Raw genomic sequence first — 25,453 nt, 5'->3', positions numbered from 1 at the left:
CCCTGAGGGGAGGAAAACTGACCCCCCATTCCCTAGGCTGCCCCACTCCATCATCCCCCAAAGAAGGAGGAATGAAGGAAGAAGAACTCTTTGGGGCTAATAAAAAGGGGGGGATTTTTCTCTTATTTTGAAGTCCCTGGCCCTGGAGGAAGGAAGGGAGGGAGGGTGGCAAAAAGGTCCCCGAGGGACACAAGGGGCCAGGAGCAGGGCAAGCCCCAAGCGCACCGTTTTGGGCTGAGAGAGAGAGAGAGAGAGAGCTTGAATGGAGAACCACTCTTTCCTGTCAAAAGCAGCTGCTTTTCCTCCCGGCTGCCAGGAAAGACCTAGGAGCCCCGGAAGCCAAAACAAAACGGAGGATCACGGGAATTGATGCCGGGGGAATACCAGGGCCACAGCAGACATGCATATCACACCAAACGACATCACATTGCATGCAAAGTAGCCTGGGAATAGGATTTGTGAATTCCCTAGTTCACCAAATTTACTTAATTTTGGATTGATGCACAATTGCATTCGGAGTGTGTCTGGAATGGCAGCGAATACATCTAACTTTTCATGCAATAACATGAATACGCATGATTGCGTTCGGGATGACACTGGATTATACTTCCAATTTTAGTCATGTGATAACGACCTATCAGATATAGAAGTTCTATCAGCCAGAATATTCCAACGCCCCTCCCCAATCTGTTGGCCTTCTAATAGATGGAAAATATGTTCTCTAACAGGTCTCCCTCTTTTCCTACTACCTCTCAGGTTTTCCAAGCATTAGTATCCTTTCCAGTGAGTCACATCAACTCATGATATGTGCAAAGTACCAAAGCCTCAATTTAGACATCTTCCGTCCAACATGTTTTTTATTTAAATATTAAATTTCTCCAACTCTGGCAATTCAGTAGTACTAAGGGTCTCTCCCTCAAAATAAACCAACAGCTTGTACAGTAATACAGTCGGCCCTTCTTATACACTGATTTGTTATACACGGATTCAAGCATACACGGTTTGAAAATGTTCCAAAAAAGTATAAGTTTCAAATATCAAACCTTGGTTTTCCATTTTTTATAAGGGACACCATTTTGCTATGCCATTGTATTTAATGGGTCTTGAGCATACACGGATTTTGTTATACACAGGGATCTTGGAACCAAACCCCAGCGTATAACAAGGTTCCAGTGTACTCATTCATCATACCAAATAGATAGGTTTTTTTCTCTTTCAAAGGGTTGTTGCATGAAAAGGTATATGTATGGAGTTTTTCTCCACCTGAGTTTTGTGTATGCATGAGTTCACTGCTGCTCCACCATATGACACTACATGGTGAAAACATAAGCACACCTTCTTCTCTCTGTCAAACACACACAAACGGCAATGTCACACTCTACATGTTAATTTTTTTCAGATTTTTTACCACATTGTAACCTAAATGCTCTTTATTTCTTCAAATCTGTCTTTGTAGAACATCAAAATTATTTCATCTCTGAACAGGAAGAAATATACTGTTTAAAGCCAGGAAACAAAAACACTCGGATAAAATAAATTTTCATAGGCTGAGCTCTGGAGGTTTCCAGGTACTAGCTAAACATATTTGGAAAAGCAATCTAATGAACAATACAAAATGTGATAAAAAACCTTGGACAACTTCTGTGGTGCCTCTCTAGTGACTGATTTTGTGGAATGCTCAGGAAGAGAGTGAATGTGAGGGTTAGAGCTGTGATTAAATCTCATTTCCCCTTGAGCTTGTGAAGAACAGACAGTGTGGTCAGCCCTGTCTGGTGTATGCATTATCATCAGCGTTCTAAGCACATGGTTGAAGTCACTGACTGAACTTCAACATCGCATCCTTGAAGCTTGGTTTTAAGAGGTGGCAAAGTGAAAGAGATAGTATGTTAAAAGGCATGATGTGCAAAAATGGTTCAATATTTATTTGTGTCATGTAATGACATCAGTAAGGTGCATTTTTGTTTCTAAAGTTCAGGAGCTTTCCAATTACGTTTACAGCATCTGGTCCTTCAGCATCTTGCCCTAGGACTGTAACAGAGGAGGAAACAACTAGCAGAGGTTTTTTGTTTTAGACCTTTCAGGTTACTTATTTACATTATCATATGTTGCAAAAGAGAAGGAAGATTATTCAAGTTTAGTCAATGACAAGGATCTTTTTCTGCAGGGAGACTGCTGGGAGAGGATCTCCAAAATATATTGTTCACATTTTGTACAGATGTCCATAGAAGGCCAGTCCATCATGCTTTTTGTACGAGCGGCAAGGGGTGGCAATACACAACGGGGTTCAAACACAAGAGGAACTCTGGAAGGTATAAGGAGAATTCAGAGTATTTTCAAACATTTCTAGAGACCATGACACCTCCCAAATGCAATAAATGAAAAGTGGAGTATGACTTTACGACTGTTTAAATTAAAGTAGGTAGATAGCTGTCTAATCTCCAAGAAAAAGACAATACAGGTACCATATTAGGGGCTCAACAGTGGCTGATAGAATCCATCTGACTATACTTTAACAGGCCTTCTAGAAATAGTCTCCCTTCCCCCCACTTTGACTTTCACACTTTTTATTGTGTTACAACCTGGATATATGTACCTGCATATTCTCTTAATTGATATTTTTACCATTTGATATACACAAGATTGTTGTTGTTGCCGTGTGCCTTCAAGTCATTTCCAATGTATGGTAACCCTAAGGAAAATCTATCACAGGAGCTTCTGGAGCTGAGAGTGAGTGACTCATCCAAAGTCACTCAGTGGCCTCTAGGGTTGTAGTCCAAGGCTCAAACTATTACAACATTCAAAATTAAAGGTAAAAAATATATATTATTTTTTATTGTGTCCCATGGCCACACCACTCTCAACATGACCGATCTTGCCTGATCTCAGAAGCTAAATTAATAAAAACAAACTGGCACTTTTGGATTGCATTCATTTACTCCCTCCCCCCATGCACACACACAATCCATAGTTGGTAGAAAAGCTTTTGGCAGCAATTACAACTGCAGCTCTTCTTGGATAACTCTGTCATCATTGTGCATCTGTAGCCTACAAGCTTTGCTTATTTTTCACAGCACATTGATCAAGCTGCATAAGGTTGGGTGGAAGCCGTTTTGCAAACTCCAAATGGGCTTTGATATTGATTTGTTTGCCACTGTTTCATAAAGCCCAGCTTTATAGAATATATAAATGATAAATGGGTTATTTTTCATGTTTCAGCTGTGGATATAACTAGCTCCTTCTTGGTTGCCATTGGCCATTTGATTGTTTCCCTGGCTAATACCCTACTTACCCTATTGCTGGATGGCCTTCTCAAGGCAAAGGCAAAGCTCAGCCATATTCCTTTCAGTTTGTAATAATGGTGTTCAGGGAGGTTGCTCATAACTTAGAATCTTTTATGATAACCCATTAGTGCTTCTGCACAACTTTACTCTGAACTAATTTAGATAGTTTGCTTAAATACTTTCTTTAACAAACTCTGGAGGCTTCCAAACATATATTTAATCTGAGATCATGTGGCACCGAAACTACATGGAGGTAGGCTTCATTCAGTGACTTTTAGGGCCTCTGGAAGCAACAGGTAGTATCAGAGTTTATTTAGGTATGTTGCAGCAAAAAGGGCACCACCAAATGCCAGTTTATTTTTGTTTACTTAGGCCTGTTACAGACTGCCAAAATAAAGCTGCTTCGGGTATGCTGTTTAAATGATGCATGCATGCTTAGAATCCGGAAGCTGCACCAAAGCTGCACTCCAGTGCTGAGGAATGGAGTGTGGCTTTGGTGCGACCTCCGGACTCTTAGGACCCATGCATCATTTAAATAGCATACCTCCAAAGAGACCCGAAGCAGCTTTATTTTGGCAGTCTGTAACAGGCCCTGGTCTTCATTTTACAATAAGAAAAATACTTTGCACCTTCGGTGTTGAGTATCTTGTGTATATCAAGTGGTAACAGTACCAATAAAATCCATTTCAGTTCCAGGTTGAGAAGAATGAGATGTGGAAAAGTTAAGGGTCAGAGGGAAAATACTTTTGCAAGCTTCTGTAAATTTGATACACTGATACATGTATACGTCCTGGATTCAGAATGCAGCAAATCTGAAGATGTGTCATTTGTTCCCAAATTTGGTGTTTCTGAAGTCCTCAGATTATAATATTTTCATGAATGGAACAGAATCAAATGCAAAGGGCAAAAATACTCTACAAGAATAATTTGGAGAGTCTTCTTAGCAGAGAATTTTATCGGGCATTTATTATAATTTTCTCAAAAACATAGAATTCCTCAATTCCTATGCTTCTCAAAAGCATCAAAGGAGTGGGATTTGGGGGAGGGAGCATAGATATATTAATGGGAGGTGCTTACCTTGGGGAATCCCAGTGCTCTATTTCATACAATAGCTGTACAGTTTTTTGATCTTTTAGGACCAGATATTCTTCCTTGGTTAGCCGTATGACCTCAAAGACGTTAAGCGGAAGACGTATACAGGGTCTTACAGGCACAGACATCTAAACAGGAATATTGTGACAATTATCAACCTTTGGTGCAGAACATGTGGCCGGATCTTATTGGACTATAACTCCTATCATTCCAAGCCAGCACAGCCAATGGTCAGGAATTATGTGAATTAGAGTCCAACATCATGGGAAAGGCACAAGCTCCCCAGCCCAACAGAAGAAATTTACATAGTCCTTTATAGAGGAAAAAGATTTCTATCATTGTTACCTTAAATGACATACACTAGCAGAAGAAGCTGAGCTTTTGTTTATATATTTTAAAAGGTAGATATAGAAGCCTGAACAAGGCAAAAAAGGGAACAAACATTGTCAAACCAAGTAGGAAACCACAAAGAACAGACCATTAAAAAAATTGAGGAACAAATTGTTAAAATATTAAAGTCTTCATAATATCAGTAAAAAATAAGATATCAAGCAATGGAGTACAGCTTTTACACGTGTGATTTCAAAACAACAGTCATTTGTTAGTAACAATATAGCCATGTTAGTCTGTAGAATCAGTATGTAGAGAGATTTTGTAGCACCTTTGAGACTAATTAAAAGAAAGAAGTTGGCAGCATGAGCTTTCATAAATTTAAGTCTATGAAAGGTTATGCTGCCAACCTCTTTCTTTCAATTAGTTTCAAAGGTGCTACAAGAGCTCTCTACATACTAAGTTTATCAAAGTCTCCTAAGCAAAGCTGCATTCATAGAATACTCATTTTATCAGTGAGTAAATTGGATAACACACAAGAATTATTTGAAAAGAACTTACTTTAATACAGCAGTCCTTGCAGATCACACTAAAATAAAATGAAAATCCAAAACCTCAGTTGCAGGGATATTATTTACATAAATAAAAAGATTAAAAAGTAAGCCTCAGCACTTCTCTAAATTAAGGTACACAACAGGTTACATGATTGGTGAATTAGGGATTTTCTGTTCCATGTCTGATCTATTTCAAGTTGCCTTGGAATTGTGATTCTCAAGTGTCCTGTTTTCTACATATATCTAGGGGCTTGAAGTCCAGTCCTACATTGGGTCCATAAAGGACACCCCAAATCCTGTATTTCTTGATTTAATGAGAGCAGCCGCCAACTGTGCTCCCAACAGATCCACCCAAAAAACATTTGGTACACAGCAAAATGGGTTTATGGTACCAAATGTTGGGTGTCCTCCCTGACCAACAAGGCAGAGCACCCTCCCCAAGTCATGCCTGACTAAAACTCCTCTTTCAGCCACCTGTAGAACTGACAGTAGGAAGTGCAGGTACCAACTGCACTCACAACAGACAGATACAGGTCTGAGGCTCTATTGTATATCAAATGTTCTAGAGCTGGTCTGCTGTGAGCACAACTCACAACAATTTTTAGAAACATCACCTGTGCTCACAACAGATTGACCCAGAGCATTTAATACACAGTGAAATGATCTCAGGAGGGATCCATCTGTTGTGAGCATAGCTGGTACCTATTTTTTCCTATTTGTATCTCCACATTTGATTAAGAAAGCAATATGTGAGGCAGGCTTACATAAGTCCCACTCTGAGAAGAAGGACTCTCGAGAGAGTTCTGGGTTCTCATCTCAACCTCATGGGAGCCAGGAACTCTCAAGAAATGTGAGGCAGACATACATACATACATACATACATAAACTGCCATTTTTGAGCTGGCTAGGCAATTAAGAAAGTTGTTTCTTTTTGGACTTAGAAAAAAACTGGCAACCCCACTTGGAATGTAGTTAAAATGCTAGAAATGGGCCCTACTAGTACAACCCTTTTATAAAGTGTCTTTCTGGATTCAATCTATCCACCACATAAACATGCTTATTCATTTGTGCACTTAAGTCTACCCTGGAGGGTCCAGAGCAGCTTGTGCAGGAATGTTGCAGGGATAGTAGGGAGTCCATTCTGCCAGTAGCTATTGTTCTTTTGACTCTGGGATGCATTTCATGTATTTCTGCCCAGGTAGATTTGGTAGTTGTTATTTTAAATCTGAAAAGGCCATCTTGCTCAGCTTACCTGCTGCAGAGATGACACATATAAGGCCATATAAAGTGCTGGCTACTGCAAATGAAACAAGCCTATAGAAGAGAAGGCAGAAGTTGTAAACTGCAGTAACTAGCTTATTTTCTACTCAATGGTTTTATAAAATCCATAAGAGACCTACTACTTTATTTTCACTAGACCTAGAATGAAAACTGTAAGTAGGAATAAAAAATAGAAACCAGAACTTAGTGTAAGGTACAACGTCTTCCATAGTTTTATAACTGTAAGAAAGCATCCATCCAGACATTACAAAAGATGGAAAGACAACTTGTATATTACAAGAGTACAATCAGAGTATAAATGTGGGAAGGAATCCCATACCATTCTACAGTTATTCTTTCTGTACAAAGTATAAAGTAAGCAAAAAGCCCAAGATTAAAAGAGCAAAGAAAGCATGTCAGGAATTAGATTGTAATGGATTGTCCTGCCCTTTGCAAGGCTAAAGACTATTTTCTTCAAGCTTAGGATATGAGGCTCACAATAAGAGCCTTATGTCCTGCATTAGAAACTAGAGTAAGAAGCCCACATTAGCTAGACACAGCAATGATACAGGAAGCAGACACTGGCACTCCCAAAAAGGGACAATTGCCAAACTGAATGTAAGTTTAGTATCATGTATGGAAAAGCATGTACTAGGGCATCATATATTGTATTTTTTCCTGTTATACTTACAAGTATACATTATGTGAGATTGCAAGTTGTCTTTTATTGCAGGGACACAGAGTGGTGGCACAACAGGCTTCTTTCCTTCACCCCAAAATTGGAACCTGTTCGGTTTTCAGTTTTAGCTGTTTGTTTTATCTCTAATATGATTTCAGTTATTTTGTTGGGTCACTTTTTATTGCTGTGGATTCTCTCTCTCTGTCCCCCCCCCCCCTCTCTTTCTTGCATAAAAACATATTATTTAAATACTCAAATGTCTTTTCTTTCTTGATAGCTCAGTGATCAGGACAAGGCAATGATGGATAATTGTTTCACAAAAGGAAATATATTCTCATATATCTTTTAATAAATGCTTTTAATAAATATCTTGGACAACCAGCTATCGAGTACTTCTTCATATTAGGCCATACCTCAGCCCTTGAAGATACACATTGGTCTCTTTGGCTGGAATCTGTTATTTCTGAATATCTTGTTCTCATCATATCTGCAATGGCTGGTAATGATAATTTTGTAGATGTTTTCTGATTACTGGTAGGCAATGGCTAGAAATTAAGGACATTAAAACAGTATTCAGATGTCTGTACAAGAGTATTTCAGGTATTTAATATGGAATGACAAAGTTTAGTCTTTGCTTCAAGTATAGAAACTCACAGATGCTGCTTTGGAACATTTATGAACATTTTTCTATAAACGCAGAACTCCTATATTCCCCTCCCAAGTCAGAATAGACACCAGAATTAATACATCCTAACAAGATGAACATTCAACAATTTGTAAAAGGCAATTGCCCTTTTTATTGCTTTCATCAGCAGTTATGTAAATTAAGTACCCTATCTATGGTGTCTTAATGCCCTCCCAAAAATCTTCTCTTCTTTGCTTTCTTAATTAGAGGTACAAATATTTTTAGTCTTGGAGTGTTAAGGAAATCTTTAATTTTCCAGACTTTGTAAAATCTCCAGGATATTTGAACATGAAAGACGATAGGTGGCACCAAGTTTTTGTCTTTGTGGTTTAGTGATAAAAACAGAACACAAAGCCACAATTTACTCAGCTGAATGGTGTTGGCCTGGCATGAGGAACAGATCTGAAATCAGATAATCCATGTCATCCAACGGACACTGTCCCCCAGCCCATCTGCTAAGCTGTAACCATAAAATCCATGTGAATATAAAGCTAATATTTTTGATCAAGGGATGTCTCTTAGTATTTCCTTACATTTTTTTTTAATTTAGCTTTCTTAAAATCCAAAGTGAATGTCTGATTACCCCCCCCCCCTTTTTTTTTTCCTTTCCTCCATATGACATATCCCAAGTGGGTATAGTCATTTCCTCCAAGAGTTCTTACTCCTTCCATCACTCGTTGTCTCTTGGTGATATTCATGCCTAGAATTGTGGACCCCCATATTGCTTCTTCCATCTCCTGGAAGATGAAATTGTCAACAAGGCCAAGTGAGATGATGGTATTTGAAGTTTGTTATTACTACTACACCTCTTCTTTTTAAAAAGTTTAGCCATATGATCTAGGGGGGCATCATTCAAATTTTCAATTTAACATGGATATCATTTTGAATTGGAGGAGCCTCACAATGATGTAACTGTTGTTTCCCTTTTCTATAATAGTATGTAACAATACAACTTGCATTCAGCCGCACTAAGGAATTCCCCCAGCACCTGACAGCTGCTCAGAATGACAGGGGTAGGCAGCTGGAGGCTGAGTGCAGGCCCAGCCATCCAGTTAAGTGCCTCTGGAGGTAGTGGCCTTGGGTTGTCAGTATATTTAAAATGGCTATTTGATCCTTTCATCTGGTGGATTGCCAACACATAACCCCTATGGAAGCATCATTAATATAGCCTCACACATACATGGGGGGCTTCTATACAATTCAGAACCTTGACTAGGTTGGGTTCTGGGCTTCATGGATGCTTCCTTACAGAAAAATGTATGAATGAAATCTTCCCTGCTGCTGGTATTTGTCCTCTAGACATGGATGGCCCACAGGTGGGTTGAGAGAATGGAGTTGTGTAGTGATCCAATGTCAGGGGAAAGAGCTTTTGCTGTGGTCACGTCCTTCATCCTGTTTTGCCACTCTTAACAACACCTGAATAGGAATATAGGCTGCTCAGTTTACCAGACCAGATTTGGCATTTCATTAATGCTGCAGAAAACAAAGGAGCAGGCATTATGTTTGTATTAAATGAGAATTCAAGGGTACTTAAAACTATGGAAGGAATATGTTGAGACACTTTACAGGCCACATTCCCTCCTACTTCTATAAGAAATTAAGATTGATTCTTTCCTTCAGTTGATTCTGTATCTCTTTCTCATTTGGTTTTTAAAATACTTGACTGCTGTTTATTCAGTGGTGTCTTGACAAAAACCGTAACAAATTAGATTAGTTATTTTTAAAGAAAGAGAAAAAAGAGGTACCTGAGGTTCTGGGTCTGATGTGATACAACTCAACCGAGGCCTTTTAGCATTTGAAAAGTCTAGTGTATTGATGTCAGAGGAGATGCTGTCACATGGAGAATTCAAGACAAAATTCTGAAAATTTTCTGAAGGGAAGACACGTTAATGCAAATAAATAAATAAATAAGGGGAAAGTATGAAATTGTAATGTGCATTTCTACAGAGCTGATGATGACACACACCCAGAAGTGTTACCCAGCTCAACTCCTGTTAGGTTACAGATCTGGCTTGAATTTTGTTTTGTCTTCCATTGTCTAATCTCCCCTTAAAGGACATTATGCTGAACAGATATAACTTATTTTATTTTATTTTCTCTTTTTGCTAACACCATCAAGAAATAGCTATTTTCATCAAGACTGCTGGGGAGAATGGTTGTGTGTGCATGTGCATACATGCAGAAGCATTGCTAAGCATTTAAAAATCTGAATCCCAGGTATATAGGCTATAAGTTGACAAAATGTGTATGTGTTAATGTGTATTTACATTATTAGTATAGTATCTAAGACCCAGTGAAATAATTTTAGGATAAGAAGCCTGGACTAGCAGAGACCATGAAAGTGTGAGTGTTTTAAGTTTTCTTGGGAGAGTGGAAATTCATGCGTAAAAGGTAAAGAACAGGGAGAGAAGAAAAAGAGAAAGAACAAAGAGTGTCCATGTTTTGGACCTCCTTGCTTTTGGTTTAGGCCCTAATCATCACAAGCAGTATACATCCTTTGAACATTTCAATATATGGGAATACAGCTCTCAAACTAATCCACCTAGCTTTTCCTTTGAGTTGGGTAAGAAGGGCTTTGATTCTTGGCAGCTGAGTGTCAACTGATTATTGAAAAGCATTAGATATTGCAGGGGTTGTGAGAAGGGCTGAATGTTCCGTCTGTGATGCAGGATATGGGGTCGGTAAGGTGTAATCCTCAGTCAAACCACTCAACAGTTTGCACAGCTGGAAAAAATGCTGGAAAAATGGCCAGTCATAGCTCTCCTCCCCCAAGATCCCCCTCAAGAGATGCAACTGGTCATTAAAGGCTATTTTACTCACAAAGCCCATGTGAGACCAGTTTTCATCTCCTGGCAGTTTTTTTTAAAAAAAGGGAACAGAAGTAACTGGTCACTTTTTTTTTGAAATGGGCCGATGCAGCCCACCCCAGGTACAGCCCTGGGAGAGACTGACAGTGGCTCCCAGATCCTAGATTTCATGCATACCTTTGCAATTGTCATCATAGGTTCTTCTCTCTGTAATGGCTGCCTGAAGCTTTGGTGGATTCTTCACTTCCTTCATGAGTTGTTCATGCAGGCTGGGCTCCTGATAAAGTCTCTCTTTTAGTTTGCGTGATGATGCCTGCCAAACAAAGTAAGACTAGACAGCAGTAAGATAAGAATCTAGTTCTTAATTTTAAAAAACATTTTACTGTATTTCAACTGGAAATGCTAGCCCTTTCCATCATATTTGAGTGGATTTTCTGGTGACCCTGTTGTTGTAAAGGAAATACAGGCCTGTTACAGACTGCCAAAATAAAGCTGCTTTGGGTCTCTTCGGAGGTATGCTATTTAAATGATGCATGAGTCCTAAGAGTCCGGAGGTCGCGCCAAAGCCACACTCCGTTCCTAAGCACTGGAGTGCAGCTTTGGTGCAGCTTCCGGATTCTTGGGGTGCATGCATCATTTAAACAGCATACCTCCAAAGAGACCCGAAGCAGCTTTATTCTGGCAGTCTGTAACAGGCCATACTCCATCTTTTCCCAAGGTAGAAAGCCAGTGTGGGAAAGTGTGACCTTCCAAATGTTATTAGACTGCAACTCCCACCATTCCTCACCAATGTCAGGCTGACGGGAGTTGCAGTCCAATATGACCTGGAGGGGCCACATTTTGCCATCTTCTGATATAAAAGGTAAGCATTTAGTCCAGTCCTTTCTGATTTTTTTTAATTAACTAGAGCATTATTCAGATACAGTGAACAAGCACAGAACAAGCCCTGTTTAAATATTTGAAAGGATGTCATATTGAGGAGGGAGCAAGCTTGTTTTCTGCTGCTCCAGAGACTAGGACCCGGAGCAATGGATGCAAGCTACAGGAAAAGAGATTCCACCTCAACATTAGGAAGAACTTCCTGACAGTAAAGGCTGTTTGACAGTGGAACACACTCCCTCGGAGTGTAGTGGAGTCTCCTTCCTTGGAGGTCTTTAAGCAGAGGCTAGATGGCCATCTGTCAGGGATGCTTTGATTTGGATTTCCTGCATGGCAGGGGGTTGGACTGGATGGCCCGTGCGGTCTCTTCCAACTCTATGATTCTATGGTGTGCAGGATACTACTGCTTAATTTTGTTACTGCATCTTCCTAAAGCAGGATGTAACTTTACTCTAGAACTGAAGTCTTTCTCTCCTATATTCAGTGATAAAGGTTAAAGCTGATGATTTTTATACAGTATAGGCATTTCTATAGCTATCTTTTACTGGTCACTTCAGTTTCATTTGGGATGGAAGTTCATAACAGCCCCTGGAGGATCACAGGGCTACAAAATAGGGCTTTCAATTCACGGCCCACACACTTTGTTTAGAAAGTGAGTTTAAAATAGAAACATTTTTCTCAAGCAATTGTTGGTAATAAATAGATACTAAAGGTTGTAAATACAAAGCTTTATCATCTGATAAGCATTACTTACTTTGTGGAGCGTATAGCGTTTATTTTTTATATCATCCACCACTGTGTTATATAATAAATGTGTACCCTCTTCAGGAAGTCGCTTGCGTTGCTCCATGACCTTATGCAACTTCACCCCCTTCTGTAAGTCGCCAAGTACACTCTGCCACAAGCCAACCTAAAATGGGAAAGACAAACTAAATATGACATCTCAGCCCATATGGATTATCATCTGACATTTAACATGGCACATGAATGCTATACAGAAAGTCTTAAGGCTTTTACATTTTACAGCAGGCAGCTAGTCTACAGGGCCTAAATGCCCTAAAGGAACCAAATCCCATCTGATCTTGAGAGCAAAGCAGAGTTGTTGTTTTTGTTATATTCAATCAAGTCATTTCTGACTTATGGTGACCCCAAGGCAAGCCTATCATGGGGTTTTCTTGGTAAGATTTGTTCAGAGGGAGCTTATCATTGTCTTAGAGCAGGGTTGTCTCTAGTTAATACAGTTGGCCCTCCTTATCCATAGATTTTTTATACACGGATTCAAGCATCCATGACTTGAAAATATTCTAAAGAAGGACTTGAGCATACACAGATTTTGTTATTCACAGGGGTTCCTGGAACCAAACCCCAGTGGATAACAAGGGTCCACTGTACTTAGATGGAAGACTGGCAACAAATACCAGGTTAAACGGTAAACGGTCTCCCCTTTGACAAGTTTGTCAAGTTGTGTCCAATGTAGGGTAGTGTATATCTCCCTTACTAAGCTGAGGGAACCAGCTTTGTCAAAGACAACTCTGTGGTCATGTGGCCAGCATGACAACATAGAATGCTGTTACCTTCCCACCGAAGTGGCACCTATTTATCTATTTGCACTTTTACATGCTTTCAAACTACTAGGTTGGCAGAAGATGGGACTAATGACGGGAGCTCACTCTGTCATGTGGTGCTTGGGTCTTGAACTGCCAACCTGCAGACCTTGTGATCATCAGAGTCAGTGTCTTAACTGCTAAGCCACCACGTCCCGCAGTACCAGGTAATATAGGATATATTTCAGAAGAAGGAACTGGAAAAATAACCTCTGAGTATTCCTTGCTTAAGAAAACCCTATGAAATTCATGGGGTTGCCATATGTCAACTGGGAACTACACAATTATAGCACTATGATCCCATTTGACAGCCATGACAACATTCTATGGAATCATGGGATTTGCATAGAGACCGATGTTTAGAATTCTCAGCCAAAAAGCTCTGGTGCTTCAAGAGATTACAAACTCCAGGAGTGCATAGGCTGCAGCCATGGCAGCTGAAGTAGAATTATAAGGTTATAATGGGCTCATAAATACAAAAATATGCTTAAATGCTAGTAAAGAGAAGTGGGGAGAGAATCCCTATGTGAATTGCCCATTAGTACTAAGGCATTATATTAGCCTTACTGTTTTGCTTATTTGAAAGCTTGTTTTGTTTTATGATATATTAACAGGTGTAGTTGGGCTGAGACCTAAGCCACTATTTAGCAGAGAAGAATGTACTGAGATCTAAAATAGATGTAGGAGAAAGAGGTGGTATCAGCTCTGTAATGTCACTGCATCTGATCCTAAGAGACAATAAAGAGCTAATGTCCTCCCTTTCCTTTTTAAGAGTGCCATGAGTTTAAGGAGTGCATGTAAGCTGCTTATAGCATCATCACAGTAACTTAAACTGAAAAATATTTACAAAACATACTAGTTTTGGGGGGCGGGTGGGCTATGTAGCCATGTTCTAGAAGAATTTATTCCTGACATTTCACCTGTATCTGTGGCTGGCACCTTCAGAGAATGGTGGCATGGAGGTGTATGGGGTATATATACTGTGTGACCCTTGGTTGAGACCAAGTGTTTTATATGTTATCTGTGTATTGGTCTGTTGGTGCATGGCAAGGCCCCAGGATGGGAAGATATGTGAGAAGGATTTGTGTCTATTTAATGAGAAACAATTAGAAAACTTAGGCAGCAAAGCAAGGCATACATATTTAGGTGTAAATCCCAATAAACTGACTGAGACTTCTGAATTAGTAGAGGCCAATTGTGGCCTTCAGTATGTTTTTGTTTAATTCCCCCCCCCCCCCCCCCAATTTAAAAATTGTTTATGGAAATTGTTTTGTACAAAACCAAAACAAATTTATAATAATAACTAACATACATAGATAGTGCTATTTCCCTATGTGGCATATGATGGATAATTCAAAGATATAACTGGGTTAGTTTGTATCAGTATAAGACAGATCTTGTAGCACCTTTGAGGCTAACTAATGGATATGAAAGTTTACACCCAGTGATATGTGCTTTCTAATTTTTCTTCTTCCCTCATGAAGCTTTGTGGCTGTGACTGCTATGATGCTTCATCGCTGGTGGCTATGGGATCTGCAGTTCAATTGGGGAGCCACAATCAGGATCAATCTCTGTTCTAAATCAGCACTTTTAAGATTAGGCTTAAATTTGTGTTGTGTTGCCCCTGAGCTCTTCCCCCCCTCCCAACTTGGGAAACAAACAATGGGCATCATAGTATCTATAGCAGCTAGGTCAGTGATGGTGAACCTTTTAGAGGCCGAGTGCCCAAACTGCAACCCAAAACCCACTTATTTATTGCATGTCCCTCTGGCTTTCTAGTAACAAACTCTGGCAAACTGTGTGCTGGGACGATGGCACATGTGCCCAGAGAGAGAGCTCTGAGTGCCACCTCTGGCACGCGTGCCATAGGTTCGCCATCACTGAGCTAGGTTAACCTGTGTCAGCAAGGAAGCCAATTAGCAATAGCAAGAGCAAGTACATTTCTATACCGCTTATCAGTGCACTTAAGCACTCCCTAAGCGCTTTACAAAGCAGGGACGTAGCCGGGGGGGGGGTTCTTGGGGTCTGGACCCCCCCTCCATTAGAAAAATGAATGGTGTGTGCTGCTGCGCCGCCACACCCAAGCCCCATTATAATGGTGACACTTAGTCTGGACCCCCCTTCCAAAAATCCTAGCTACATCCCTGTACAAAGTGTAAGCTAATTGCCCCCAACAACCTGGGTACTCATTTTAGCAACCTCGGAAGGATGCAAGCCTGAGTTGAGCTTGAGCCCTTTCGTTGATATTGAACTCGCAACCTTATGGTTTTGAGTGAGTGGCTGCAGTACAGGCATTTAATCACTGCGCCACCAAATGTTTGAATTTTGTTCAGCACAAAAGCTTACACGCTTCAGATGTCCGATAATATGTCACGTTTTCTGCACAGAAAAATGAGGCCTGAAAGCAGGAAGACAGAGTCACTCATACCCAGTCTTTTGCCTTTTGCTTTCGAGAGCAGTCTTCCACATCCATTTCTCCCAAAAACTGGAAAAATAATTGAAAGAAATGCCTTTGTCAGTTGTTGCTTTTTTTGTAAAGCTATAAAGCACCTGTTTTCCACCTTCCTGCATAGCTATGTTTCTAAATCAGGGGCAGCAGGAATGAAAAGCTTGAGACAGAGGAAACCAAAGGACAGTAGACTGCTTCCCTCTTCATTTTAATACCTTTTTGCAACTCTGTATGGTGAACATGAGTTTCTGAAGTTCGCTGTACTCTGCAAACAGCAGTTTGCAGATCCCTGTGTAATGACTGGCTGCTTCAGCAGGTTTGAGAAAATGATCTTCACATATCTGAAATGGAATGTCACCCATCAGTTCTGGATTCATATCTTTAAGTTTTATACTGGAATACAACAGACTGTTCATATTTATCTCAGTTCTAAAGAAGGCTCCTTTTACACTACAGCACACAGTTAGCTAGTGTAGCAAAGTGGTTTGAGTGTTGGACTACAACTCTGGAGAACAGGGTTCGATTCCCAGCTCAGCCATTAAACCCATTGGATGACCTTGGACAAGTCACATGCTCTCAGCTTGAGGGGAAGGCAATGGCAAACCTCCTCTGAACAACTCTTGCCAAGAAAACCCCATGATAGGTTCGCTTTACAGTCACCACAAGTCAGAAATGATTTGAAGGCACACAACAACAATAGAGTTAGAGCACTATGAGTCTGCTTTAACTAGCATGGTTCCAGTCTATCAAATCCTGATATTTTGTGTTTAGGGAGAGGCATCTAGAATTCTCTGTCAAAGATCTCAAGTGCCTCACCAAGCTAAAAAAGCAGGATTCCATAGTATGCAGCCATAGTAGTTAAAATGGGATCATATTACTATAAGGTATAATGTATGCCTGTAAAGCAGCCACACACTCACAAACCACAAGGTTGTGAATTCAATACCAGCCAGGGGCTCAGAGTTGACTCAGCCTTCCAAGATTGCTAAAATAAGTACCCAGCTTGTTGGAGGCAATTAGCTTACACATTGTAAATCACCTAAGTGGTGTAGAAATGTACTTGCTATGGCTATATTGCTATAATGGGGTAGTCTGAAAGTGGCCCTAGTAAACAAAAAGAGGGGAACAAGAAGGCAATAGACCCAGTGCACATTGTGGGAGATCACAACAGGCTATAAGAGACTAATATTTTGTCTTCAGTCCATCAGAACTGGCATGGAAGGCCCAAGTGAAGAATGTCTCCATATTTAGCAATTCGCTTTTTGCCATAGAGAAAAAGAAATGCGAGATGGACAAGCAGAAGTTTACATATGTGAAAGAAAAGCAATACATCTAGTTGGAAAATGCTATCCACAGACAAAGTGTGCTTCTAGAAAGAGGGCTGTCATTGTCACAGCTAAAAGAATATACAGCTGCTCCATCATTTCCTCCACAGATTTTCTCTGGAAAGAAAACAAGATGGAAGTAGTGGGAAATCTGATGATGGTTGCAGGGACCTAGCCAGGATTTTGGGAAGGGTGGGTGGGTGTCCAGACTAAGTGCTACCATTATAATGGGGCTTGGACATGGCGGTGCAGCAGTGCTTGTCATTCATTGTATCTAATGGAAGGGGGAGGGGCAGACCGCACAGCCCCCCTCCCCTTGGCTACATCCCTGATGGTTGCAAATGATGACAACACTATTTGGACCTCTCTAAAGTCCCATAGCTGAGGCAGGAACTTGTTACGGTAAGCCGAAATCTTCTGAATTTTGGTGTGTGTGCTTTCTCTATGGCCCCAAATGGATAGTGTACTCTGGGCAAACATGATCCCCGATGTGTGGGAGCATGTCTACACTACCCCAGATGCACATCAAACAGAATAGTTTGGGAGTTGGAAATGAGAAACTTTAATACCTCTGAAGTCAGGAAGACAGGCAATTGAGGCATGATGTTTTGCCGGACATCCTCGATAAGGCTGATTTACAACTTAATTCTCAACCCAGACAATGCCAGATCAAGCAATCTCTTACAAGGCAGATTTGATTCCCTTTGATGTAGGACATGCTTATAAAAGATCCCCAAAATTCTTTGTCAGTGGGCTAGTCGGAAGGCATAGGGACACTCTGTCACCATGAACTCTGACTGGTCCGGATATATGTGTTCCTCCTTCTGCTCACCCGAATTGCTGTATCCCACGCTATCCCCCTCACAAATGGATCTGGAGTCAAGCCTCGTCTTGTGTAAGTATCGCCATTAGTTCAGCCTCCAGCTATTCCAAGCTAAATCCTGATTTCTTTAGTCCTGGCATGTACATGTGAGTGAATGTGGATTGTTGTGTGATTTCCCTCCTTAATAAAAGACATACTTTATTCAGAGAATTCTGCTTCCTCAATATTACTTTGAATCCTTTTCTCTCAGTATACATAAGGGAAACGGTCTTGAGGGTCCTTGTAGCTGACCCAATAAAGTGAACTAAGTAAAGTTCCGTTAGAGTGACCCTTGGCTACAAACTGCAGTGTGAGAATCACATGGAAAAAGACCAGAACTAAGAACAAGGTTTATCAATATGATATCTTGAAGTCATAGCTGTATCTAGCATAACTTCATGCATTATCCTATCAACCCACGTAGTGGTTTTCATCTCCTCATCTCTCCAAATGTGACAACATCAGTGGCCTTTTTCAGTGTTTCCCTATCACATATGAGTTAAATATATGTGGAAACATTTATAATGTAGCAATTAGTTAGGATGGTACCAGTTTGTACTAATTTGATTTCCTAAGCTTTTTACATTATATGAGTTCCAACTCTTTTATGCTGCTGGTGTTTACTGTCCTATTGGTTTTATAATATTTAATTCAGTTATTTTTTCCCCAAATGCACCGTACTGTTCACCAGACTAAGATTTTAACCAAAGCCTGTCAACAAATATGGAAAACAGAACTATGGCCTGTTACAGACAGCCAAAATAAAGCTGCTTCGAGTCACAGTGGAGGTATGGTGTTTCAATGATGCAAGAGTCCAGAAGCCACACCAAAGCCACGCTCCAGTCCTTAGGGCTGGAGCGTGGCTTTGGTGCGATTTCTGGACTCTTAGGACGCATGCATCATTGAAACACCATACCTCCACTGTGACTCGAAGCAGCTTTATTTTGGCTGTCTGTAACAGGCCAATGGCTCAGAGACTGGAAATTTTCAATTACAGTAACCGCAGCACTATTGCATTAATTTCTTGTGCAAGCAAAGCAAGGCTCAAATTTTACAACTAAGGCCTGTTACAGACTGCCAAAATAAAGCTGCTTCGGGTCTCTTTGGAGGTATGCTGTTTAAATGATGCATGCACCCTAAGAATCTGGAAGCTGCACCAAAGCTGCACTCCAGTGCTTAGGAATAGAGTGTGGCTTTGGCGCGACCTCCGGACTCTTAGGACCCACACATCATTTAAACAGCATACCTCCAAAAAGACCCGAAGCCGCTTTCTTTTGGCAGTCTGTAACAGGCCAAAGACTTTTGCCACATATGGGGTGAAAAATGCCAGATATAGAAGCTGGGTTCAGAAAAGGAAGAGGCACTAGGGATCATATTGCAACAGGGTTGCAGGAAATGGTTTTCTTAAAGGAAAAAAAACAAAAGAAATCTGGTGGGTTGTTTTTTTTTTTTGTTTACTTATTTGTTTATACCAGATTTTTTTCCCCATTAATGTTTTAATTCCAGTGATACCCACATTTCTTGCACTTGGCTCTACATCCTTTTCTGCTCTCATTTTTTATCTCATCAAAAGAGACCATGGGCCAAATAGCACTTCTTTCCCCCATCCCATGGCAACCAGTCTGGATGATGCAGAATCCAATCCCCTGTTCTGTTGCAACATGTCTGAATGCACAGCCAAACATTTTTACCTTTACACTGTTGGCATAGAAATTCCAGTACGAAATAACAATGAAGACAGTATCTTTCAGCAGTAATATAGGTATATTGGTACAGCAGTAATTTGTGATAATTTTTAACAGTGCTAAATTTAAATCCAAGCAATGGCATTTTCTCCCTACCTAATCAGCATCTTATCCTGCATAAAAAGCCAGCAGTGCTATTAAGGCCTCCTGCATAAGCTAGTTTGCTTGTTCTTCTTGTCCTCCTTTTATCATATAGTGAATATTTAAGTCTTAAGCTTTAAACTGTCTTTAAATATTAATACAAATATTTTGCCCTCAGAACACACTGGCGTTTCAGTACTAAGTTAAAGAACACCTGAAGTTGTAGAACTGGGAAAACAGTAAAAGAAAAATATCACCTTGATTATATCTTGGAGAGCAATGGCTGTTTTTGTGGTCTCTGTGTTCAGTTTAAGCATAAAACATATTAGCTTCTCCAGGGACTCACTCAGCTCTCTCTCCATATGACTCTCAATTCCCCAATCCAAAGATTTATAGATGAGCTTTCCCAGCAATTCTGCCAGCTGCAAAGGAAGTCCAGAGAAACCACCTTAATTCTTGCTACCAGGATTGCTTACAGTACATCGGTAAGTGGTATAGAAATGGACTTGCTATTGCTTACTTATAAGCAATACACAAATTTGTTTTAGCGTCACATTACATAAAAGTGTGACTCTGCAGCCACAGCATTGTCTACTGGGCTGAAGTTTATGTGTTTGGGAATAGTTGGGGTTAACACCTGTGCCTGGAGGGCCATATTAAGATCAAGAGAGGAATATGGTGGGACTCATTGCTGCTGATGCTTCTGGAGCATTCCTAGCATATAGGGCAGGCCTGCACAACATAGAGCCCAGGGGCCACTTGCAACCCACCAAAGGATTTTGGGAGGCCCAAAGGATATGGAAGGACTTCAAGGCTCCTTCGCCATCCAGCTTTCTTCTGAGGAGAGAACCAGGTGGTGGAGGAGAAGGATGGCAAACATTCGCCCTCTCAAGGCTCCTTCACCACTTGGTTCTCTCCTGAGGATATCATTTAGGTTGGGAGGATTTGGGGTAGGGGTTTATTTTTAAACTTGGGTTATAAATGGATATTTTATTTTATTGTTATTTTTTCTGTTGTAACCCGCCTTGATCCGTAGGGAGAGGCGGGCTATAAATAAAATGTATCATCATCATCACAGAGAACTACATCAACAAATACTGTACCTTCCTAACATAGATTTCCCTGATCTGGAGGAGCCCATAGGCTTTCAGTTTGCAGTCTATACTATTGGAAGATGGCAAAAGAAAGTTAATTTATATTAAAGGATACCAGAGCTCCCATTACCAAAACGTCCATTCACCACAGAGGTTACATTTACAAAGAATTTGTAAAAGCCTACTTATGCAGTCCCTCTTTACTTAAACACATAGGTGCCTCCTCCCTTCCTTCTGTCACTCAGAGAGGACTTTACTCTGGTTGTTTCAAATTATTAATTTTAATCCAATATTTTGCAATTATTTCTTCCAGGGACAGTGTAAAGAAGACAGAAATGTATACCTTAATTAATAAGCAGTCCAAATAAAATAGCTATGCTGGGATAGTTTACTATGCTAGACCTAATGTTAATAGTGAAGGCTAAATTAAATGCAAAAGCTTTACCTTTTCTTCTAAGGCATCTTTTTGTTCTAGACCAATGTGAGTATCTGAAACAAAAAATAAGAAAAATAAATTGTAAGTTCCTATGGTCTTAAATACCCACCCGATGTTACATGTGGAAATTAATATTTTTCCCTGATAAAAAATCTCTCTTCTTCTGAAATTAAACTGATATAAAATAAACTGATACCAAAACATGTCACTTTCTCCTGAGTAAATGTCTATAGTAGCAAAAGCCAGCATAGCCATTGGGAAGATGGCCAGGCAGAGGAGGATAGATGTATATAACCACCCAGCCTTCGCTTAGAGTAGAGTAGAGTAGACCTATTCAATCAATTACTGAATGGTGAGTTAACACAAAGATATATCTAATTGCTTCAATGGATCTACTCTAGTCAAAACTAAGAATTTAGGTGATTGCGTTGTAAATACTACTGAATACATGGGGACGTTATCACATGAGTCCTGTCCTTGCTGAAATCATTATATTAATGAAAATGCAAACATACCATTTTGTGAACAGCCATTATCACAAGTCTTCACAATAGTGACCTGAGCTACTGCTGCCATCACTTTCTTTTCCTAACTTTCCCTTGCCTTCCATGTCATAGCCAGCATGCCTTTCTTTTTAATTATTTTTTTTTTTTTTTACTTTTCTAAACACAGTTCTGCATTCTGGTAATATAATTTAAAATTTTTAAATAATTTTTTTTAAAAAGTAGATCAGGATACATGGTAATGGTGAGGAGAAAGGGGGACAGAGCAGAGGAAGAGGAGACACTAGTCTAAAATATACTGCAGAAATAATCCAGTTTGAGACCGCTTTAACTGCCCTGGCTCAGTTCTAGGGAATCCTGGGAATTGTAGCTTATTGTGGCACCAGAGATCTTTGATAGAGAAGGCTAAATGTTTCACAAAACTACAGTTCCCAGAATTCCCTAGAATTGAGTCAGAGCAGTTAAAGTGGTCTCAAACTGGATTATTTCTGCAGTGTGTTTTGGACTTCTGACACCATGTTCTTGCAAATCTCACAACTTCCCCAGAGCGACATTCCACAGGTTTTCCCTGTCAATGAAAAAGGATGCCCTAGTCACACTTGGGAGACATAGCAGCTATGTTATAAATATTTGCAAAGGCACTATTTTATTACTGTAATCAAAGTTTAAATGCCATCTGTGATGATCTCCTGGTTTAGGCTGGACATGCATTCTATTTACAACGGGCAAATGACATCTATTAAAAAGGCTGTCCAATCCAAGTCCATTTTATTGATTAAAAAAAAACAAGAAAGCAAAGCAGGATCCTTGAAGTTGCCCATCAGGGATGTAGCCAGGATTTTAGGAAGGGGGGGGGTCCAGACTAAGTGCCGCCATTATATTGGGGCTTGGGTGCGGCAGTGCAGCAGCATGAACCATTCATTTTTCTAACGGAAAGGGGGGTCCGGACCCCAAGAACACCCCCCCTTGGCTACGTTCCTGTGCCCATCAACAGTAAGCACCTGAACAGCAAATAAACAGAATGCTGTCGCACTGTTCCTCAGTTTGGCGAGATGTATAGTAATTCTGCTTTCCAAATCTCCATATAACACATGCAAATTCCATACAAATCACACTGTGGCCTCTTTTTTTTCTTTTCTTTTTTTGTCAAATCACAGGACCTCAAGTTGCATTATCATCAGTGGACACTGATGTGTGCCTGGCTGTGTAAGCGTGGCTGAAAGCATGCATTGCCATTGACAACTATGGCTGTGGATGCTCCAATCTGCAGATAGCTGATTTTCTGATATGGAGGGCCAACCATATACTGTTTATCCAAGGTTCAGCCAGCTTGGTGTACTGCTTTGAGTGTTGGACTACAACTCTTGAGAGATCATGATTCAAATCCTTGTCCAGCCATGGAAACCAACTGGGTGATCCTGGGCAAGTCACATTATCTCAGTCTCAGAGGAAGGCAAAGAGAATTATGCTTAAATATCATGCCTTTCTTGTTATTGTTAACTGCACCCTGACTCATGCTGAACCTGAGATGGGACATCTCCAAGACCCTCTTTCCTCCTACTTTGTAGAACAGAAACAAATAAGTTCAGAACTAATATAATTGTATGTTATGCTAATGCAATATTCTCAGGAAGTGAATGTTAACAGCACTGTGAATAATTTTGCATTTTTGAAAAATGGAATAATTCTATAGCAATAGTAATATACACCTAGATTGGATTGGTCTAAGTGTGAAGGAATGATGGGATCCCATCAGAGGAGAAAGATGGGGTAGCAAGCCAATAAATAAATAAATAAATAAATAAATAAATAAATTCTATATTCTCCCTCTAATATCCTAAACCTTCCCATTTTGACAAGGATGTTCTGCAGTGATGGTACAGTAAATGATTTGGTTACAGAAGCTCCATTGCCTTATCAGAGACACCGTACAGACAGGCCAAAATTAAAGCTGCTTCGGTTCACTTTGGAGGTATGCTGTTTAAATGATGCATGCATCCTAAGAGGCCAGAAGCCGCACCAAAGCCGTGCTCCAGTCCTAAGGACTGGAGTGCAGCTTTGGCGCAGCTTCTGGCCTCTTAAGACGCATGTGAAATTTAAACAGCATGCCTCCAAAATGACCCGAAGCAGCTTTATTTTGGCCTGTCTTTACGGGCCAAAAGTTACCAGTCATGTGGGTCTATGAGACTGCATTTCAATAAAATCAAGGTGAGTGCCAGAGTAGACATTTTTCATCAACATGTGGTGAGACCTTCACTGATGTTCTTTCAACCAGTAGCTAGAAATTTTCACCATAGCCACAAATAAGAGACCATCAGCTTTAGTCCATGCTGGGGGAAAAGCAGAATAATAAGTAAATAAACAAATAAAAGCTGTTGAGTACAAAAAGCAATACACTTGTACAATAGAATTGCTGACTTGACTATGTATTTAAGCCAAAATCTGGGAAAGTAAATTATGTGGGTGTAATAAGCCTCCAGCCAGCACTGAGAGATGCTAGGACCTATAGTCCAAAAATAATGTTTCCAAGCTCTAGTTTGCACAGGAATCAAAGCTACCATATTCTACCAAACTTAAATGAATTATTTAGATTTAAGCAAAAGCCATCATAGGATTAGCTTTAATTACTGTTTCACTACAGATTCAAACAGAATCTTTTTGGAAGCTTTCCTTATCCTCCTTAGTTTTGCAAAAGGTAACGAAAACAAATTAGGCCACACTGTGCTATCACAGCATTTATATTTTGTAATGAGAGCCATTCATATGTTTGCAGTACTCTGTAGTTCTACATTTTATTTCCTTAATTTCAAATATCAATAATAATCTGACTGTACAACTATTTAGATCTGGTAAAGAAATTTACTCAAAGCTAAGGACAATAGTAGTTAAATCTTTAGTTAAGATAAGAAATAGTGTGTGAAAGAACTATAGCGATTAGGAAAGAGGTACAATGTCAAAGTACTGTAGAATTAAGAACACACATATTGCAAACTGGACAAAGTTAAGTTAATTCCCAAATTTACTCTTACCAAAATCATGTTGCAGAGTGAAGGACACACTACCATCAGAATGGATGTACAGGTTGTCAACATCCAAGGTTATGATGGGTAATACAGAATCCAGTCCTTGGTCTAAAATCTGTTTCATTTTACAGCAAGCCTGGAAACAAATAGCCCATGCCTGTTCTTCACTTATGGGCTGCTCATAATATCTCAGAAATTCAGCCAGCGAGACCTTTGTGGGGTCCTTTGTATAAATGATTGTATTACCTGGTTTTCTCCCCCCTATCATTGTTGTGTTGTATTGTTCTTAAAAAAGTCTTACAACTCAACAACAAAAACACCATCCTGGGAGCCCTTTTATTTGTTCATAAAAGGGGCCCACCAGGTGTGTGCATGTGTGTTTTAATGTAACTAGCTTTACTTAAAGGGGAACTAACTACTTGCCCAGTCTCATCAAAGTCAGTTTGCAATAACCAAAGGTAATTTTAACAATTTCACAGTGGATCTATCTGTCCTATCTTAGTAATAGAATTTGTATTTATTTATTTTAATGTCTCACCTTTCTCTCTGCGCAGGGCACAGATACATTGACCAAACCACACAACTAGTCCATAGTGAGGCTGGGAAACATCCATGGAGAATACTCCATTCACTGTATATCGCCTTAAAGGTACAAAGACATATATGTCAGTAGCTTTATGGACTGTTCCAAGAAAACCAGTTCTTAAAGATTATCAGGATTTGTCTCCCCCCCGCCCCCCCATCTAAAACTATATGGAATATGA

General features: G+C 40.0%; 1 protein-coding gene across 2 annotated transcripts; it reads right to left on the bottom strand.

The window, feature by feature from the left end:
- Positions 1-882: 882 nt before the first annotated feature.
- Positions 883-25,356, bottom strand: LOC149319839 (uncharacterized). 2 transcript variants are annotated; one of them, XM_089508177.1, is made up of 12 exons: positions 25,228-25,356; positions 21,173-21,216; positions 19,891-20,055; positions 15,836-15,961; positions 12,322-12,477; positions 10,866-11,001; positions 9,627-9,751; positions 7,610-7,741; positions 6,510-6,571; positions 5,265-5,292; positions 4,359-4,501; positions 883-2,302 (listed from the first exon to the last, which is right to left on the bottom strand). In XM_089508177.1, exons 1-12 carry the CDS (start codon positions 25,301-25,303, stop codon positions 2,125-2,127), a joined length of 1,371 nt encoding a protein of 456 aa, XP_089364303.1. In that variant the 5' UTR covers positions 25,304-25,356; the 3' UTR covers positions 883-2,124. The 2 variants fall into 2 exon arrangements, with proteins under 2 accessions (XP_089364303.1, XP_089364302.1); XM_089508176.1 differs by lacking the exon at positions 25,228-25,356 and adding an exon at positions 24,696-24,957.
- Positions 25,357-25,453: the final 97 nt, after the last annotated feature.

Source organism: Sceloporus occidentalis, unplaced genomic scaffold (assembly GCF_023333645.1).
Source record: "Sceloporus occidentalis isolate IW3139 unplaced genomic scaffold, rSceOcc1.0.p SCAF_2, whole genome shotgun sequence".
Taxonomy (NCBI): domain Eukaryota; kingdom Metazoa; phylum Chordata; class Lepidosauria; order Squamata; family Phrynosomatidae; genus Sceloporus; species Sceloporus occidentalis.
Note: the sequence above shows the minus strand (reverse complement) of the source record. Positions and strands in the feature narration are given on the sequence as shown.